This window comes from Schistocerca piceifrons, chromosome 1, assembly GCF_021461385.2.
Source record: "Schistocerca piceifrons isolate TAMUIC-IGC-003096 chromosome 1, iqSchPice1.1, whole genome shotgun sequence".
In the NCBI taxonomy this organism is placed as follows: Eukaryota; Metazoa; Arthropoda; class Insecta; order Orthoptera; family Acrididae; genus Schistocerca; species Schistocerca piceifrons.
Genome location: NC_060138.1, coordinates 463192154 through 463214451, shown reverse-complemented (window position 1 = coordinate 463214451; position 22298 = coordinate 463192154). Strand labels below are relative to the sequence as shown.

The 22298-nt window shown below is 40.4% G+C and overlaps 1 protein-coding gene across 2 annotated transcripts in view; it reads right to left on the bottom strand.

Moving 5' to 3' along the window:
• Window positions 1–22298, bottom strand: part of LOC124794057 (serine/threonine-protein kinase par-1) — a 381725-nt gene that overhangs the window by 142859 nt on the left and 216568 nt on the right. For both annotated transcript variants that reach the window (XM_047258068.1, XM_047258069.1), the window contains exons 6-7: window positions 20190–20341; window positions 20026–20091 (exon numbers count right to left, since the gene is read on the bottom strand). In XM_047258068.1, the coding sequence (XP_047114024.1) occupies window positions 20026–20091; window positions 20190–20341 (218 nt within the window). The remainder of the gene's footprint in view (window positions 1–20025; window positions 20092–20189; window positions 20342–22298) is intronic.

The following is a 22298-nucleotide window of genomic DNA, read 5'->3' as shown; positions in this document are numbered from 1 at the left end:
GAATCAGTTACCAAACCCTTAATGTCCTTGAAAGGGACCTGTATGGAGGTTATGGATTGATGGTGTGGGGTGGGATTATGATTGTTGCACGTACACCCCTGCATATCTTTGACAAAGGAACTGTAACAGGTCAGATGTATCGGCACGTCATTTTGCACCAGTATGTCCACCTTTTCAGGGGTGCAGTGTGTCCCACGTTCCTCCTTATGGATGATAACACACGGCCCCATCGTGCTGCCATCTTGGAGGAGTACCTTGAAGCAGAAGATATCAGGCGAACAGAGTGGCCAGCCTGTTCTCCAGACCTTAACCCAATCGAGCACATCTGGGATGCTCTTGGTCGACATACTTGCACATCTTCAAATCCCTAGGACACTTCAGGAGCTCAGACAGGCATTGATGCAAGAATGGGAAGCTATACCCCAGCAGCTGCTGAATCACCTGATCCAGAGTATGCCAACCCATTGTGTGGCCTGTGTACGGGTGCATGGTGATCATATCTTATATTGATGTCGGGGTACATGCACAGGAAACAGTGGCACTTTGTAGCACATGTGATTCAGCATGGTTTTCTCAACTTATCACCAATACCGCGAACTTACAGATCTGTGTCGTGTGTGTTCCGTATGTGCCTATGTTATTAGTGCCAGTTTTGTGTAGTGTCACGCTGTGTGGCATCACATTCTGCAATTGTCCTTAATTTATGAGCATGAGTGTACTTCCACAGATGATGAAGAGATTGAACAAATGAATCATGAGATAAAACAAATTATTCAGACAGTTAAGGGAGATGAAAATTTAATAGTCTTAGGGGACTGGAATTCAGTTGTAGGAAAAGGAAGAGAAGGAAAAGTAGTAGGACACAGGGAAAGGAATGAAAGAGGAAGCCACATGGTAGAATTTTGCACAGAGCTATGTCACAGCTAACACTTGGTTTAAGACTCATCACAGAAGGTCGTGTATGTGGAAGAGACCTGGAGACATTGGAAGGTTTGAAATTGATTATACACTGAAATGCCAAAGAAACTGTTATACGTACGCATATTCAAATAGAGATATGAATATAATAGAGGGAAACATTCCACGTGGGAAAAATATATCTAAAAACAAAGATGATGAGACTTACCTAACAAAAGTGCTGGCAGGTCGATAGACACACAAACAAACACAAACATACACACAAAATTAAAGCTTTCGCAACAAATGGTTGCTTCATCAGGAAAGAGGGAGGGAGAGGGAAAGACGAAAGGATGTGGGTTTTAAGGGAGAGGGTAAGGAGTCATTCCAATCCCGGGAGCGGAAAGACTTACCTTAGGGGGAAAAAAGGACAGGTATACACTCGCGCACACACACACACACACATACAGTATCTATCCGCACATACACAGACACAAGCACACAAGCAGACATTTGTAAAGGCCATAAACACAGGTCATGTGGAGACTACCCCCTCCCATCTACAACTCATACTGCTCTGCGCAAGCACAGATGTGGCACCTTGGGAGTGACAGAAAAGTTCTTCCTGGAAGCATATGGCTGCTTGTTGCTACTGCTGATACACTGTAGGTAAGAGCTACAAACCAACCAGCCAGAAGTGGGAGAAGGTACTGTTCATAGAACACTCAACTGTGCGTGAGTCCGCTGACAACTGCTCAAACGAACCTAATGTAAACAGTTGTGATGGCACGCTTATCAGAAGTAGTTTGTTGTTATGACGTACTGCATAGTCTTCATCCTAACCTTTCACAGATTTTGCTGTTGCCACACACTCATGTGTGAACTGTGTTTTGTTGTTGTAAATGGTGCATTTCCTTTGCAACTTCTATTCTGTCCCCTCCCTCCCGCTCGTTTACGTTTTGTTGCTGCAGTATTATTCTGCAGTAGCGGGATACGGTAATATTTTTTGTTGGAGTGCCACGTCTCACCAGTCAAAATTACAAAAATTTAACTGAAAACTGATCAATGAGAAAGTCCCGAAATTCTAAAATATTCCTGGGTTTTTCCTAGTTTTCTACCAGATGAAAAAATTCCCGGGTTTTTCTTGGAATTCCCAGGGCATATAGAGCCTGATAGATGAAGATGAGATGGGAGATATGATACTGCGTGAAGAATTTGACAGAGCACTGAAAGACGTTAAGTCGAAACAAGGCCCCAGGAGTAGGCAACATTCTGTTAGAATTGCTGATAGCCTTGGGAGAGCCAGCCATGACAAAACTCTTCCATCTGGTGAGCAAAATGTATGAGACAGGCGAAATACCATCAGACTTCAAGAAGAATGTAATAATTCCAATCCCAAAGAAAGAAGGTGCTGAAAGGTGTGAAAATTACTGAATTATCAATTTAATAAGTCATGGTTGCAAAATACTAACATGAATTCTTTACAGAAGAATGGAAAAATTAGTAGAAGCTGACCCTGGGGAAGATCAGTTTGAATTCCAGAGAAATGTAGAAGCATGCAAGGCAATACTGACCCTACGATTTCTCATAGACAACAAGTTAAGAAACGCAAACCTGCGTTTATAGCATTTGTAGACTTAAAGAAAGCTTTTGACAATGTTGACTGCAATGCTCTCTTTCAAATTCTGAAGGTAGAGGTAAAATATAAGGAGCAAAAGGCTATTTACAATTTTTACAGAAACCAGATGGCAGTCATAAGGATTGTAAGACCTGAAAGGAAGGCCATGGTTGAGAAGGAAGTGAGACAGGATTATAGCCTATCCCAGATGTTATTCAGTCTGCACATTGAGCAAGCAGTAAATGAAACAAAAGGAAAATTTGGTGTAGGAATTAAAGTTCAGAGAGGAGAAGTAAAAGCTCTGGGTTTTGCCAACGATACTGTAAATCTGTCAGAGACGGCAAAGGGCTTGGAAGAGCAGTTCAACGGAATGGACAGTGTCCTGAAAGGTGGATGTAAGATGAACATCAACAAGAGCAAAATGACGATAATGGAATGCAGTGAAATTAAATCAGGTGATGCTGAGAGGATTAGATTAGGAAATGAGACACTTAAAGAAGTAGATGAGTCTTGCTTTTTGGCACCAAAATAACTGATGATGGTTGAAGCAGAAACGATATAAAATGTAGACTGGCAATGGCAAGAAAAGCATTTCTGAAGAAGGGAAATTTGTTAACATCAAGTACAGATTTAAGTGTGATGAAGTCTCTTCTGAAAGTATCTGTAGTAGGTGTGTAGGCACATATGGAAATGAAACATGCATGAGAAGCAGTTTAGACAAGGAAAGAATAGAAACTTTTGAAATGTGGTGCCACAGAAGAATGCTGAAGATTAGATGGGTAGATCACTTAACTAATGAAGAGGTACTGAACAGGAAGAAATGATCAGTTGGTACGACACATTCAGAGGCATCAAGGGATCACAAATTTAGTACTGGAGGGAATCATGGGGGTTAAAAAATTGTAGAGAGAACAAAGAGAGAAATACAGCAAGTAGATTCAAAAGGATGTAGGCAGCAGTAGTTACTTGGAGATGAAGAGGCCTGCACCGGATAGAGAAGCATGGAGGGCCGCATCAAACCATTCTGTGGACTGAAGAACGCAACAACATTCATGCTCTTAGCAGATAATGATAATTGCGTATCAACAAAGAAACTACTATTAATTCACCTCAACATAAGAAAATATTAATGCCACGATCTTCAAAAATGCATTGAAGTCCCCCATTATTTCTGCTGTCGAAGTGATAAATACTACAGAAATATGCATCAATAATGACAGATTAAAGTTGCTAAACAAAGGCATTAAGTACAATATGGCCACAAAATGAAAACAATACTAAAGATCTAACAGTCAGCATAAAAATAGCATATACAAATGCCAAACTACAGCAAAGTGAACAAAATTATATAACCCGTAAGTCAAACAAGATTATTATGAAAAATAAAAATTGTAACAAAATGTGGAATAAGATAAATAATGAACATGGAATATTATGTGACATAAACAAGAAACTTTCAACAGATGATGACCTCATTGTTAGAGTGCACAAAGGCAACACATTTGTTATCAGATTACCATCATCTTTTCCATTTTCTGTCATTCCTTAGATGCTTCAAAATTCATGGAAGTATGTTCCATCCGTGCAACTAAATGAAAGGCAATTTGTTTTCTGCCATTCGCATTTCACTACTTTTATTTATGAAGCATCTTTAGTGACCTGTAATACAGATTTCTTTTTAAAAATACAATACATATATTATGTAGTAGTTAATATGTTACTATGTTATACTTTGCCATTAATTCTCTTGTTTTTTAGATTAGAAACAACTTTTGTAGCACAAATTTTGTGATGTTAAATTATCGTTTGAAGTTACTTACGATTTCCAGTGTTGTTAGGCCATATGTGTGGTCCTGGGGACATGTTCATTTGGTTCCCATGATCTCATGCTCAAGCTGGCCAATTTCTGGCATTTTTTCACCCACATTTATTATAACACACCACCTGCTCTTTTCATTTTGTGATCAACATTTGTGTATTTACATTGCAAGTTATGTGTTATAATAAATGTGGATGAAAAAAAGATGGAAATTGGCCAGCTGGAGAATGAAGGCATGGGGACCGAATGAAAACATCTCCAGGACCACTGGAAATCATAGGTAACATAAACCAATAATAATTTAACATCACAAAATTTCTGCTACAAAAGTTGTTCCTAATCTGAAAAACAAGAGAAATCATGACAAAATGTACCATGCTGACATAATTCTTATGACTACGTAACACATGTACTATATATATAAAAAGAAACATGTATTACAGGCAACTGAAGATGCTTCATAAACAAAAGAAGTGAAACACGTAACGCAAAAAACAAACTATTTCATTTAGTTGCATACCTCCATGAATCAAATTACATTAACAACACTCCTGGATTCTTCAAAACTTATAACACAGAAGAAATAGAGTATGAGCATAACGCCAAATTCCAAGATAAAATTAAAAATATACTTAAAATCTGCAGCTTCCTCTAGGCGCCATTAAAAGTAAAGTACTGTATAGTGACTGTTGTGACTCGCCGATCTTTCAAAGTGCCGGCACGCAGTTATGCGTGTCCTCTACAAGCGGCGCTGTCTGCCAGCGATGCAGCAGCTGCACCACCTAAGCAGCCAGCTAAGCAGTGGCCGCTAGACTTGGACTCAGTGCTGATTTGACTGTTACCATGTACACATGTCTTACTTTGTCTACTTGCTCTGTGACTTACATGTATTGTGTCGTCTTTGAAATATATGTGTTCAACTTGACGTTAAAACAATTGGCGACAAGGTAGTGTTGACCCGCAGGTTTCCATGGCTACTTTAGAGCAACTATTGCAAGGTCTCATTGGATAGCAAATGCTTCTCACATCGGCGGTTCGCGGTTTCGTCGTGGCATCCAATGCAGGGCGTCTCTCATCGTTGTCTATACTTCCTTTTCCTCCTTACGACAGACAAGACGGCGGAAGACGTCTGATTATGAAAAACATCTTCGACAGCACTTCTTGGCATTTCACGTCACGGACAAACAAACATACAAGTCTCTGTTCCTTTCATGGATTTCACCTCAATGTATCGGTTGTTGTCGCAATTGGCTCCTTTGAAAGATCCTGCGTCTTTATCCTTTGCTGACATGTGCTCACTTCTGTCCGTATATTTTCAAAAGCATACACATGTGGTAGCCTCTCGTGTTGCCTTTTATCATTGTCAAAAACAACCGCATCACTCCTATCGCACTTGGGCTGCTGAACTTCACGGCCTCAGTAGAAAGTGTCAATTTGTTACTGAAGTTCATAAAGAATCCTACACCGATTCCATGGTACAGGATGCTATTATCCGGTCGGCGCCCGACAAAGAAGTTACGCAACGTGCCTTTCAGTTGGTAAATCCGACTCTAGATGAAGTCCTATCCATCGCGCAGTCTTTTGAAATTTCTCGCGCTGCTGTAGCGCAAATAGAGGTGTGGGCTGACGTCAGGGAAATCCAACCTCTGCGCCCTGTTGACAACGTGTGCGGCATGTCCCCGCCGGCTGACGTGGCCGCAGTACGCTCCCACGCACAGCCTCGGTCTAACCATAAACAAACCTCTAAGAAACTGCAGCAAAACCCCCGGCAACTTCCTCCATATCCGCGGTGTTTTACGAAACATTCATGGGAGGATTGTCCCCAACATTGGACCGTGTGTCACAACTGCAAAAAGAAGGGTCATGTGCCATCCGTTTGCAAATCCGACCGCATACATGATGTTCATGAACATGACGCTGATTCTGATTCTGTGTTGTTTGTCAATTGTACTTCTTCCCTTTCAGGGAAGTTATTCCTCACTGTCCAAATACTTGGTCGGGATGTTCGCATGCAGGTGGATACTGGTTCTGCTGCCACTATCATCAATTCTCGGACGTATCTTCAGTTGGGTTCTCCAACCCTATCACCTGTCACTAGGCAATTACAGACATACAATAAACATAAGATTTCTCTCTTGGGTCAATTTGATGCTGAGGCATCTTATAAATCCGTCGTTCGCTCTGTTCCCATATTTGTGGACGACCATAGTAATGCGGAGAATCTTTTTGGTTTCGATGCCTTTCGCGTTTTTGGGTTCTCCAAAGATGATTCTGTCAATATAGTCTCTGATGCTATTCCTTATGCTCACTTGGATTCCTTGTCGACGACATTTTCGTCCCTTTTTTCTCCTGGGTTAGGCCGTGCAAACGACTTTGAAGCTCATATCACGTTCAAACCCACTGCTCAGCCAAAATTTTTTCGAGCTCGGCCCATTCCTGTGGCCCTTCGTGATTGGGTCAAACGGGAACTGGATCGTCTCACTGCTTCAGGGGTCTTGCTTCGTGTCACTTCCAGTCAGTGGTCCTCTCCTGTCATTGTCGTTGCTAAGCCCAATGGTGATATTCGTCTCTGTGGCGATTTTAAAGCCACTGTAAATGCTCAATGCCTCATCGACAGTTACCCTATGCCCCGACCTGAAGAATTGTTTACTAAACGTGCTGGAGGCCAGTATTTTTCTAAAATTGACCTGTCAGAAGCTTATCATCAACTTCCTCTCGACGCTGCTTCTTGGCAGTTTCTGGTCCTTAACACGCCTTTCAGCCTCTATCAATACCAACGATTGTCGTTCAGGGTTGCCAGCGCCCCTGCTCTCTTTCAGCGATTCTTGGAACAATTATTGCTCCCTGTCCCTGGGTGTATTAATTACATGGACGACATTGTTGGCACTGGCTCCACCACTGAAGAACATCTTCAGAATCTCCGCACACTTTTACATGTCTTACAGACTTCCCGTCTTAAGTGTAATCTTCAGAAATCACAATTTTTTCAGGCATCTATCACGTACTTGGGGTTCCAACTCTCTTGGGATGGTATTCATCCGCTTCAGCAAACTGTCGCTGCGATCGATGCCCTTCCTCACCCTACATCTGTTAAGGAACTGCAGACCCTCTTGGGGAAAATAGCATACTATCACAGGTTTTTACCACTGCGGCTTCGATCGCTCAGCCGTTGCATCGCCTGTTTCATAAAAACGTGCCGTTTCACTGGTCCGCGTCATGCAATGCGGGTTTACAGAAATTGAAGACTATGCTGAAACAGGCCCCATGGCTGGCTACTTATCGACCTGGCCAACATCTCGTTCTTGCCATGAACGGCTCTCAATACGGGATTGGTGCAGTCCTTGCACACCGTTTTTCTGACGGTTCTGAACAACCCATTGCTTATGCCTTCAAAACGCTCACGGATGCCCAACGAAAATATTCTCAAATTGAAAAAGAAGCTTTGGCCATTATTTATGCTCTTCATAAGTTTGGTGTTTCTCTGTATGGATCCAAATTTCATTTTGTTACGGACCACAAACCACTTGTTTCCTTGTTTCATCCATCAATGTCACTTCCCGACAAGGCTGCACACCGCCTCCAGCGTTGGGCTCTTTACTTGTCTCGTTTCAATTATGAGATTCATTTCCGGCCAACGTCTCAACATGCGAATACTGATGCACTGTTTCGCCTTCCCATGGGTCCTGATCTGGCATTCGATAGGGACGAACTTTTGTGTTTCCACCTGGATGTTACCGAGCAGCGGGTTGTGGACAGGTTCCCCATCACTGGGAACCGGCTGGCAGCTGCTACGGGTTCTGATCCTACCCTCTCCCGGGTTTTACGCTGCATTCAGAAGGGTTGGCCAGATCGTCCGTCCGCTAAGACTTCTGACCCGTTGCGGAACTACTACGCTTAGCGCTACCACCTCACGGCTAGGGATGGTGTTATCCTCCTTTCCACTGACAATGCTTCGCCACGTGTTGTGGTACCTGTGTCTTTGTGTCCGTCAGTCTTGCGCCTCCTTCACCATGGGCACTGGGGTGTCTCTCGCACAAAATCTCTGATGCGCCGTCATGTGTACTGCCCCAGCATCGACTCTGAAATCGCACACATGGTCACTGCCTGCGGTCCTTGTGCGTCACAGGCCGCTGCCCCGAAGTCATCTTTGTCACCGTGGCCTTCACCTGAGAAGCCCTGGAAGCATATTCATGCTGACTTCGTGGGACCTTTTTTAGGTACTTATTGGCTACTCATAATTGATGCCTACTCTAACTTTCCTTTCATTGTCCGTTGCACATCGCCTACCACCACGGCAACCACAAATGCTCTAGCTCGCATTTTCTCTTTGGAAGGCCTTCCCTCTACTCGTCACTGATAATGGTCCGCAATTTGCCTCTTCCGAATTTGTGGATTTTTGTGCCCGTCATGGCGTCATGCATGTCACGGCCCCTCAGTCCCATCCACAGTCAAACGGTGAGGCTGAACGACTGGTCCGCACATTTAAGGCTCAGATGAGGGAGCTCCTGACTTCTTCTGCTGCTGATGATGCGCTTCTCCAATTTCTGGCTTCTTACCGTTTCATTCCGATGGGCAACCACAGCCCAGCTGAGCTCTTACATGGCCGACAGCCCCGCACGCTACTTCATCTTCTGTGACCTTCCACCTCACGGCCACGGGTGCCTTCGCTTGGCCGGTTCACCGTCGGCAACATTGTATGGGTGCGGGGATATGGCAGGCCGCCAAAATGGAGTCCTGGTCGCATCTTATGACACCGTGGCTGATGCCTGTATGAAATCCAGATGGACATGGGTGTTGCAGTGGGTCATTCGGACCAGCTTCGGCCTCGTGTGCCAGCAACGCCTGTTCCGAATGCCACTACACCACCTTCGGCTCTACCTGACGCTCGGGATCTTCGCATCTCCCATTACTCACAACGCAGCCCTTTCACCATCATCTTGGTGCCAGCACAAGAACGGACGCCATCAGAAGACGTGCCCACGCAGGAACCGGATGACCACCATTTGTCGGAGCAACTCTACTTGCCTCCTTCTCCTATGGACGCCGATACATCGCCCATGTCTCCTGTTATAAAAACCGGACTTGCCGCAACGGGCATATTGGTGCACGGGGCCCCAGCAGATTCGACCCCTACGTCTCCTGTCATCTTGACCCGTTATCATCAGGGACACTTCCATCCGTACGGGAAGCCTCCTTCTCGAGACTTTACGGCCAATCAAACAACACCTATGGACGTTAGCAATCTACAGGCCACCCCCATCAAGACCAGTGCAAAAAATTCAAAGGGGGGAAAAGTGTTGTGACTCGCCGATCTTTCAAAGTGCCGCCGCGCAGTTACGCACGTCCTCTACATGTGGCGCTGTCTGCCAACGATGCAGCAGCCATGCCACCTAAGCGGCCAGCCAGCCAGCGGCCGCTAGACTTGGACTCAGTGCTGATTTAACTGTTACCGTGTACACATGTCTTACTTTGTCTACTTGCTCTGTGACTTACATGTATTGTGTCGTCTTTGAAATATGTGTGTTCAACTTGACGTTAAAACAGTGATGAACCCATCAGCATCAAAATTAAGATCACAACATAAAATTCACAAACCGAATTGTCTCATACATCTCATACTCTAAACTATAAAATCACCAGGGAACTTAATGACATTACCTGTAAGAGAAAAATAATATCCATATCAAGAACAGTTATGGGCTCATCAGTAACATGAAAGATGTCCCCATCCCAACCACAGATAAATTTGCATCTCCTGACACAGTCACCTTACATACAAACAAACTGCCAAAGAAACAATCAATACAATAAAAAATAACATACTTCAAAATGGAACAATGGATATAACTGAAATCTACAAACCCACAGAGATTCTAGGACCGATACAGTCATACAATTACTTCCTGTTCAACATCAAGTTTTACATTCAGGATGTTGGACTGGCAATGGGAAGTAGTATTGCAGGTTTGCTATAGTTCAATTCTTTTATCTTGGCGGCTCGCGCATGCCCGCCCAGACGCGGGAGATTGCTGTGTTGCCAGTTGCACACGACACACGCGCCAATAGAAGCAGCACCATAGTATAGCATAGTTCGCAAGCTTACGTTTAGGGGGAAGCGCGCAATTCATGAAGTAAAGCCACCACGGCCGCATTAACCCTTTCGCTGCTACAAAGACGTGCTCCCTGCAATCCGTGCCGTGCGCGATTTTGTCACTGCACTGCTCGCCTGTGCAGACACATCGTGTTCCAACTGCTTTGACACACTTATCATTCGATTGCACAAAAACTATTTGGCCCAAAAATCTGATTTTTACACATCTTCTTGACTGATACCTTCCCCCCCATAAATGACTTAATTTTGTTTCGATGTTCAACGCAGTTATTATGCAGCATTAAATATAGTAAACCATTGCACCAAATTTTGAAGAGTTTGCAGAGGTAAAAGTCCATAGAGTATACTTTCCGTATGGTCGATTTTAGTTGCCACAATGTTGAGAATGAAATGTGGACAAGATACCTAAATTTCATATTAAATTTACTGTATAACAATATCTCATTTAAGTACCACAAAGGTGTCGTATGCAACATTGAGAAATATTCCGTCTTCCAACGACTGTAACGAAAGTTTTATATACACTGAGGGTGTTTGGCTTTATTTTAAAGCACTTCAATCAATCAAAAGGAATTAGACATAATACATTAAACAAAACTGTGGACTTACAAAAACATTAGGACTTGAATATACCATCTATCAGTGAAGTGCTCTGAGCTATGTCAAATATAATTTTTGTGTGTGGCACACACGAACATCATTTATTTGCTAAAACACTGATCAGCCAACACAAACGTTGAATATTGTGTTACCGCAGCACAAAACTACGAAAGGTGACTTGGCAATGGAGGAGACAAAATACTGTCCACTGAAGATGCTTCAAAAGAGAGAAATGCGTCTGGTCTAAATAAGTCACTTATTACAGTTGCAGAAGAGGAATATATTTCAGTACCATTGCTAAAACTGCGACTGTGGAACAAAAATAAGAAAGAGAACATGAGTATCATTGTGTATGTGCCATACCTTTCATTGATTGAAGTGCTTTAAAATAAAGCCAAACGCGTCCAGTGTAAATAAAATAAAACTTTTATTACAGTCGCGAAAGACGGAATATTTCTCAATATTACATACGACACCTATGTGGTACTTAAATTAAGTGAGATATTGTTATACAGTAAATTTTATATGAAATTTAGGTATCTTGTCCACATTTCATTCTCAGCATTGTGGCAACTAAAATCGACCATACGGGAAGTATACGCTATGGACTTCTACATCTACAAACTCTTCAAAATTTCGTGCAATGGTTTACTACATTTAATGCTGCATAAGAACTGTGTTGAACATCGAAACAAAATTAAGTTATTTATGGGGGGAAGGTATCAGTCAAGACGACTTGCAAAAATCAAATTTTTGGGCCAAATAGTTTTTGTGAAATCAAATGATAAGTGTGTCAAAGCAGTGAGAACACCATGTGTCTGCACAGGCGAGCAGTGCAGTGATGACAAAATCGCGCACAGTGCGGAATGCGGGGAGCACGTGTCTGCAGCAGCAAAAGGGTTAATGAAGAGACAAAGAACTAGAAATTTCAAAAAATTACATTCAAACGAATATAATTCATGAAGTTAGGCACTTCGATATTGTTTTTGAATAATGAAAATATTATGCACCACACAAGGTTTGAACTCATAACCTTTCGCATAGAAGCCCATCACCTTACCCGTTGCGCTAACACAGCTCGCCTGACTAGAACACGCCATGAGGACTCTAAGGGGTCACGCAAAATACTGACAAACACTGTTGGTATGACTATGAATTACTCACGCTTCGTCGAAGTACAATAGGAAATAAACAATTACCGCTGTTCTTTATTGTGAAAAAGCGGTTCGTGAGATTGATACAAACACCTTTCCTTGCTATCGCCTGAATTAGGAGTCTTATTGCTTGTTTGGTTTGATTAATTAATACAATATGAAGCAATTGGTACAAACAATGCTTTTTCCAAACTTTCTATAAAAGAAAGTCTGCTATCAAGACATTGCTTTTGTTCTATTACTTTATTTATGACTGAATGTTTCTAAAACTGAAGACACTCGTCCATGCTCTGCACTGCAGTCGAGATCTGGCAACGTCATTCTCTGTTCATTGGCTGACTGTGTTTTGTGATGTCAGATGCGCAGAACGAACCTAAACTCGGCCGCCAACATAAATGACGCGCACTTTAGCACACACTTATATTAACAATCCTGAAGCCAACTTTTTCAGATCTCAAATCCAACTGAAAGATAAGCTGCTTTACTACAAATGCTATGTTGATTACATGCTTATTCTGTTTAATGGAACAATGAAAGAGATAGAAAGTCTCGCTGAAGAACATAATAAATTACACCATGTAAGTCAGTTCATTGCAGAACATGATGCAACAGGTGGCATTAACTATCTTGATTTAAAACTGTCAAAGAAAAATTAAAAGCATGGTATTCAAATTTTCAAAAAGCCAACAACTACCAATGTTACCATTCATAACTTTTTTTGCCATCCACACCAATATAAAAAAGCATTCTTCAGATAAATGGTTAATCAAATGTTTAATATCCCAATGAAAAAAAGTGAAAGACATAGAGAAACAGAAATTATAAAATGAAGTGTAATACTCCATTATTAGTGTCAGGCTAAGAATTTGGTCTGAGCAGCTTCTGTATGGTTGAAATCCTCCTTGATATTCTCCAAGTTGTGGTTCCAGAATGTTTTTGAACCTATTGTAAATAATGCGGGAGAAAATTTTGTATGTGCAGTCCAGAAGGGCTATTCCTCTGCAATTATCTGAACTGGTTCTATCTCCTTTTTTAAATAATGGATGGATTATTCCTGAGGTCCAGTGCTATAGAATTTTCTCTGTGATCCACACTTCAATTAGATGTTGGTGGAGATTTATGACTGCAGGTTTTCCAGCATTCCTCCAGATTTCTGCAAATACATGGCCTTCACCAAGCGCCTTGTAATTTTTTAGTTCCTGAATTGTGACCTCTACTTCATTGATAGTTGGAGGATCTGTTAGGTCTGGGGTGGTTAAAATAGGTGCTTCAGTGTCTACTTGAAATGTTTCCAGTGGGTCATCACAATTTTAAAGTTTGCTGAAAGTCCCTGCAAGGATGTCTGAATTTTCTTGATCACTATGCGCCAACTGTACCTCGTAAAGGTTTTGCAATAATCTCTTGACTGTTTCTTCTGGAAGTTCTCTTCTATCTTTTCTAAGGTATTTTTAAGATGTTTGCATTTTGTCTATCTGATGATTTTATGGGCTGACTTTCTTTGCTTGATTAGTTCTAGATGTGATTCTTCAGACTTTTGGCTTGATGCTTTATCCAAGCTTGGTGCCTTGTTTCTAATGCCTGGTCACATTCTTCATTCAACCATTCATGTTTACTTCCTGGGATTTATTGGAGCTAACTCTTCTGCTATGAATTTTAATTTGGTGGCTGATTCTTCTAGCGTATCACAGTTGATAGATCCTTCAGCTGATTTCGTAGTGTATTCCTCATTTCTTGTTAAGATGGTTGGGTTGAATTTTCTTCTAGTTTTTTTCTGAGATCTTTTCTTTACCATTTGTGTTAATTTTATTTTGATCTTCACAACATAATACTCAGACCCTGAGTCTTCACCCCTTAAAACTTTGACATTGTAGATTTCACAATGGTGAAATTTATCCATACATACATGGTCCAGTCACCATTTGCCTTTTCGGAAATCAGGGTGTTTCCAGGTTTTTAATTTGTGAGGTTTCCTTTTAAAACATGTTGATTTTGAGACCAGGTTATGGTTTCTACAAGTTTTAATTAACCTTTGACAATTTTTCTTGGTCCATTTATGTGCGGGCCATTTTCCAATGATATCTCTCTATCTTCTTTCTTGCCCCAGTTCAGCACTGAGCACTGAAGACGCCAAGGAGAATTTTTATGTTTGATGGAGTAATGTTGATTAATTGATCCAGGAGATCCCAAAATTTCTGTGTTTCTTCTTTGTCCTTCAGGGTATTATTTTTCTGATTGGTGGGAGCATGAGCATCAGTTTTAATTTGAAATAAATTGACATAAAAATTTTCTGAGTATCATATCACATCATCAGTAGACCCAGAAGGTGGTCACTGTAACTATGGCTGAAATGTTGGTAGCTTTTACTTTATGTCATGGTATGATACTCAGGAAACTTTTATGTCAATTGACTCTGGCCACAAAGCCCTCGCAGTTATATGAAATAAGTTGTTTCGGACTTATTAACCAAATGTCATTGTGCATGTATTTTTTATTAGAGGCAGTGCTCGTCTTTCATTAAACTGTGTAAAACTAAATCATGGCATCAACTAAATGAAAACATGTGACACCGTCTTTAGTGGAGAAACTGAAAATGGTTGAAATTTTAGATAAAGACGAGTCTCTTGAAAACATTGCAAGTGAGGTAGGGACTGGCATAACAACTGTTAAAGACTGCAGAAAAAATAGGAAAACTGTTGATAGTCATGCAATGGCAACTGATGATGAGAAACAACTGAAAATACATAAGAGTTTTAAGAAGACTGAAAGTGAAATTTTAGACAATGCTTTGCAGATGTAGTTTGAGCAGATGAGCAGAAAAAGAAATCTGTTGTTTGGTTCAATCATGAAAGAAAAGGCACTGATTTTATATGAAAAATTAGATTAAAACAATGAAACTGAAATGTTCACGGTGAGTGAGGGCTGATTACATTGGTGGAAGAAAAAAATGACATGGCAACTAAAATGTTATTATTTTGCAGCAAGAAGTTGCCTGCTGACAAAACCGTTGCTAATGAATTTGTTCTGTAATTTGGAAACTTAGTTAAAGAGCTTAATCTGACCCCTGATTAAGTGTATAACATTGATGAATGTTCCCTATAAAAGCTCTTGCTGCACCAAAAAGAGTCTGTAACAGGAACAGAACTTGGTATAGACAGATTAACTGTTGCAATCTGTAGTAACACTAATGGAAGTCACAAGATACTGTACAGTGATGTTACAGGTCAATGAAAGTGTTTTGACAATCCAACATTTTTTGTATTCCAACCATGTTCCTGGTCCTATATGGGATGGACTAGTGAGGTTCTAATGTGTATGCAAAGAAGAAGAAAATAATGTCTCTGAACGCTGGCCGGAGTGGCCGAGCGGTTCTAGGCGCTCCAGTCTGGAACCGCACGACCACTACGGTCGCAGGTTCGAATCCTGCCTCGGGCATGGATGTGTGTGCTGTCCTTAGGTTAGTTGGGTTTAATTAGTTCTAAGTTCTAGGGGACTGATGACCTCAGCAGTTAAGTCCCATAGTGATCAGAGCCATTTGAACCAATGTCTCTGAACAAAGTAAGTTATATCTTTGCGAAAAAATCTTTATAACAAATACTAGGTGTACAGTATATGCTGGATGCTGGCAAAGTATTGTAGTGATCAGTGCATATATTCATATGCAATGAAAAGTGAGTAATTTGTAAAAATGATTTGTAACCATTTGGTCACCACAGTAAAAGCTGCTAGGTGGATACTAATTACAAAGCCGCCTATTCACTCACATGCCATATAAACATTCCTCATAGCAATACATTAAAGTATTTTTCTAACTTATTGTCACAGAGTCGGTACCTAGCATCCCTATGAAACAGTCATGTATAACTTCCATGTGCACCATCTGAAGATGAGCAAGAAAAAGTTCAAAAACTTGTTTATGGAATAAATAAGTATTTCAAAATGTGACTGGTTGCAGTTTTATGTATTTATATTGATTTTTGTAGTATTGCTAGTAAACAGTAATTTCCTTTTATTTAATGAAGTGCACAGGTCAATTATGCACATCTCAACATTTACCTCATTTACTACAGTTTTTCACTGTCCATTCAAATGTGCTTCGCTGTGATCTCAATAGCCTTCTGAAGACTTGCAAAAGTCACAAACAGCATTTTGTGGCGGTGTTCGTAGCGACAAACAATTCGCGGTAGAATCGGCTTACGAAGTCACCGCCACACTTTTAATAGCGGGCCGACCGGTCCGCTGGAACAGTGAACAGAAAGATGAAAACCCAAACACTCTGATTAAATAAAAGTCGGTACTTATCTTTATTGACGAAGATACAGAAACACAATAGTGAACTCCGTGTCTACAGAAATCTGTCTAGTTCGAGTCGGAGCGGCTAGGTCAGCGTCGGCTGACGACAAACAACAACTCTGCTGCGATGAACACACAACTGACTAGCAAGTACACAATTCGGTGGCGAGTATACAACTGAGCGGCGAATACAGAACTGTCCTAGCGCTCGCGACTCCAGCGCTTAAGAAGCCAGAAGCCAGCGGTGGCGCGCGCAGACTTGCGGCGATTTCCTGTATCGCTGGCGCTGCTTATGCGGACGGCGTCCGGACTTTGATGCTGCCAACCTTTTGGCAGCGGGCTCGGTTGGCATTACTGGCTAGGATATAACACAGCAGACGTGTTTCAATACTGGAGCAGCAACTCTAATTTCCCAGCATACAGTTTGCTTATGTTCCAGAAAAATTATTTATATCTGCAAGCAGGAAACCACTATGGCTTATAAATCTGTTCTTTAGAAACACATCCAACCAATTTTCCCTGCATGGCCATTTTCAAGTTCCCCCCCCCCCTCCAGAATGAGCAATTCTCCTATTCATTGTGACCAAAATGTATTAACATTGTTCTGCACTCTGAAGCTATTTGGTTGTATTTATAGAGAATAACAATGAATTATTTTATCAGAATAATTTATTTCCTTTACCATGATTTTCTGCTTCACTTTGTCAACAACAGCAGCAGCATCTGCTCACTGCCCCGCCCCCCTCCCCCCCCCCCCCCCCCCCCACACACACACACACAAAATTACAGAATGTGAAACAAAGTTCGAATGTTAATACAGCTCCACACCCCTCCAGCAAGCCCTCAGCCAAACTCCTGTTGATGATCTCATTAGTATTAAAACGCAACTTTTCTCCATTTTCACAGGGCAAAGAGGAATTTAAGACATACACAATGGCACAGCTACATAAAAATAGAAGTAAATGTGTGAGCTAGGCTGCAGGGGGCCCATTACGCATGAATGCTGTCAAGGAATAATAAAGGACTTAAGGTAAGATATTAAATGGCTATTTATTATATTACTTGCTATACCCTGAAATATGTTGCTATAGCTCAGTCTGGTTGAATGGAAAAGCAATATACGAGAATGCACACTTTCTAATATGTACGGGAACTGCATACACGTCTTCATCACCTTCTGCCCCATCTCTCTGTCCATCCCCTCCTTTCCCTCTGTCAATTTCCTCCCATCCCTTTGTCCCTCTCTTCTTCCCTCCGCTCTCCAACCTTCAGACTTGTTTATTGCTATTGCAAATTCAGATTGTGTAGGAGTATTCTAATCATAAGCCCAAATGCCAGAAATACAACTTTCCTGTCTTCTGTGAAAACCATCGTTAGAGTATTGAATAAGAATTTTGAGTAAATTGGTGAAGACCTTTTCAAGATCTTTGGTAAAAATGTTTCCCTTTATCTACCATGAAGGCATCCCAGAACGTATATAAAAATGCACTCATATTCTAATGCAACACTGTGTACAAATTTCGAAGTAATCAGTGAAAAGCTTTTGTAGATTTAATATTTTCCACAAACACACATTTACATGTTTATTTCTATAGATGTGATGGTGACCCCCCCCCCCAAAAAAAAAAAAAAAAAAAAAAAAAAAAAAAAAAAAAAAAAAAAAAAAAAAAAAAAAACACTTAAATCTCCAAAGTTTTTCAATGACTCCTTCAAAACATTGCATTTAAATACACACATTTCTGTACACCCAGTGGAGCACCATATGGTAATTAAACGTATATATATATAATATATATAAAGGGACTACATTGTTAGCAAAAATCTTGAATTTGTTTGTTCAATATCTTAAACCTCTGAAAGTTCTTCACCAATTCCTACGAAACATTGACACTACATTGCATTTGAATAGGTAGTGTTTTTGCATACATTCTGGAGCACCATGCAGATACAAATATATACAATGAGGTAACAAAAGCCATGAGACAGTGATATGCACATATACAGGTGATGGTAGCATTGCGTACCCAAGGTATAAAAGGAGTAGCACATTGGCAGAGCTATCATTAGTACTCAGCTGATTCATGTGAAAAGACTTCCCATGTGATTATAGCCACATGACGGGAATTAACAGACTCTGAATACAAAATACAGAATTCATTATGAAATTCAATATTCCAAGATTCACTGGGTCAAGAGTGTGCTGAGAATACCAAATTTCAGGCATTACCTGTCATCACGGGAACCACAGTGGCTGACAGCCTTCACTTAACAACCGAGAGCAGCGTCGTTTTTGTAGAGTTGTCAGTGCTAACAGACAAGCAACAATGCGTGAAACAACTGCAGAAATCAATGTGAATTGCACGACAAACATATCCATTAGGACAGTGGAGTAAAACCTGGCATTAATGGGCTATGGCAGCAGACGTCCGACAACAGTGCCTTTGTTAACAGCATGACATCACCTACTGCACCTCTCCTGGGATCATGGCCATATCAGTTGGATTCTAGATGACTGAAAAACAGAGGCCTGTGGAGGTGAGTCCTGATTTCAGTTGGTAAGAGGTGACGGTAGGGTTTGAGTGTGGCATAGACCTCACGAAGCCATGGGCCCAAGTTTTCAACAAGACAATGTGCAAGCTGGTGGTGGCTTCATGACGGTGTGGACTTTGTTTACGTGGAATGGACTGGGCCCTTGGTCCAACTGAATCAATCATTGACTGGAAATGGTTACATTCAGCTACTTGGAGAGCATTTTGAACCATTCATCGACTTCATATTCCCTAGCAACGACGGAATTTTTATGGATGACAATGCACAATGTCGCTGGACCTCAATTTTTCACGAGTAGTTTGAAGAACATTCTGGACAATTCAAACAAGTGGTTTGACCGCCTGGATCACTCAACTTGAAATCCATTGAACATTTATGGGAGCTAATCCAGACGTCAGTTTGTGCACAAAGTCCTTCAACAGCAACACTTTTTCATTTATGGATGGCTATACAGCCAGCATAGCCCAATATTTCTGCAGGGAACTTCCAACGATTTGGTGAGTCCTCTCCACGAGTTGCTGCGCTATGGTGGTTAAAAGGATGTCCAACTCAATATGAGGACTTTTATCACCTCAGTGTATAATACATGTATTAAATTTTATTCACCATATGGTGCTGCATTAGCTACATAAAAACAGGCAAGTGTTTGAATGCAACATAGTGGCAAAATTTCATTGCTACTGGTGAAAACTTTCAGATATTTACAATTTCGCTCAAACGAACATTTACATTTTTACTTATATAAATTATTATTATTATTATTATTATTATTATTACTGTTATTATTATAAACCCCTACACTTAACATTTAAGCTCCTGAAACAGCTCGAAAGGCTCACAAGAGACTATTTGCCACAAACAAGGATGGAGATTAGCATCAGTACTTTAGCATTCAACAGTAAATGAAGATGGGGGTAATACAATGTGGATGATACAGAATTTCTCTTGGCAGACGATGGAACTAATATCCTAGGTACAACATTACCTTTGCACTTCCATGTTCGTCCAGAAGAATATTTTCCAGCTTCAAATCCCTGTGACAAATTTTGTGCTGTGGATGTCAGAGAAAAAAAATGTTACTGGTTGCTGTTTATGAGACAACGCAAGTTTGAAACATAACAATACTGAACATTTTTTGAAGAAGCAGACCTTGTGACAGTAATAAACTGCTGTTGATATTTGTCTAAATATTCGTCGAGCTTCATCTTCGGAAAGTACTTTCCTTTCACTCAAGTAGTCATACAGTTCTCCTCCAGCAGCATATTCCATAACAAGTACCATCTTTTCACGATTTTCAAATACTGTAAATAAAGAAAAAAAGGCAAATATTAATGGACCTTAAAACACAAGGCATTATTTCTTTCATAGTACAGAAAATAGTGTCCTGCTGAATATTATAAATATGGGTAAACAAATAAGCGCATGTGCAAAAATATAACCTCAATACTCATCCATGCTTCATATTAAATAATTTTTTGGTTCTGTTTCTGGTGGATGACATATTTGAATGGTGCAGAAATTTGTAGTTATGTGGGAATGTGTTACTTCTCTCCTCTGCTTATAAACAAAACATGTGATAAATTTTTTTTTTTTTTTTTTTTTTTTTTTCCCGGAATGAGTTGCTGAGGAATTGACACTGATCATGAATGAAAGATTACATAACATTCCTGTCTTCAATGAAACAGCTCCATATTTTGATTAGTAATAATCATGTTTTTAACTGTCGGCTTGATAGCAACTGAAATCTACATTGGTACTAATTACAGCATATGGTATTGAGTTTCTTAATTTTCCGGCTTCACAATAATTAACACAATGACTGACTGATGCAGTAAGGAATCCCATAAGTAACACTAACTGCTGCTTCTTCACCTTCCCATCCTTTCAGTCACTTCTCAAGTATGTCATATTAATTTCTTGACAAGAAATAAAGTTGAGATTATTATAACATCATTATGTTGCACATTTGTACCGTAAAAATAAACAAGACCATAGAGAATTCTGAGTAACTTAACAAATTCTTAAAAATCGAGGTATCTATAAAACAGATAATCTCACTCACTGACAATCAAATATGTTAACAGTAACAATAAATTTTCAAGGAGAAAGAAATAGGAAGAATCACTAAAAGAGTGAGAATTCATCATCTTTAATGTGATAACTTTCAGTAAAAGTTTAACCAGAACTGTTTAAAAAAAAGTAGTTTTTTGTCTTAATTATCCATTAATCGTAACATAAAGAATGAAGCTGCAAATCCTTTCCCAACTACTTCTATACGTTCCTCTTCCATAAATAAAATATGATCACAGATTACATACAACTTTATGGTTAAATCAAAAAAAGATTCACAGTTCATAGGAGCAACTGAAAGTGCATACACCATTAATTATTATAAATCAATATTAATACATGAAAACTTTTAACAGATTTTATATCTAACTCAGCTTCATTGATGAGGCCACTAATGCATGACTGTGAAGAGCTGCCAGTTCAAATTTTGGTGGTGGAAGAAATTTTCACCATCTATATTTAGCTGACTGTGCAAAGAGAGGTGGAGGGACAAATTTTCTGAACATCACAATTAGCTTCAATGTCTCACATTCAAATCCAAATTTCTTCGCAGTGTCTCATGGAATGAGGGCATGTGACGCCAGTGATGGTGACTTACTGATTAAATGGGGAGATCATGCCACCTTCACAAATCACCACTAGCAACAAAAACAAAACAAAACACATACACCTATTCTCTCCCTCTCTATTCATTTTTCACCTGCATATGTAAAACAACTTGTGATTCAAAAGAAAGCAGTTTCAATTTAGGTGGCTCAAACACCCCTCCCCCCCCCCCCCCCCTTTCTCTCTAATGGCACAGCCAACCATGAAACAGTATTTGCATATATAGTATATGCAGTGATTAAAAGTGGGAAACTGCATTGTTCAAAAAAACCAAACCTTACACTGAATGTTGTAAGGTATCACCAGTCAGGCACAGCTCAAATCATACTTATTAAGAATAGCAACATTCATTCATCCCATGTTTTATTACAGCAATATTAGTTGAGTTCCACAAATACATTTTTGCAAAGTTTAATAAATGTCGTATAACTGCTGTATGTGTTTCACTGAAGGTTGCAATGTCTAGATCATCTACACACCATTGCTTGAAATGTCTGACAGAATGGTACAAGTCTTGGGGTCTAAAGAAAACGATTCTCTGGAGAAGCACTTTGGTCCTGGAAGAAACTGCTAGCTGTATTT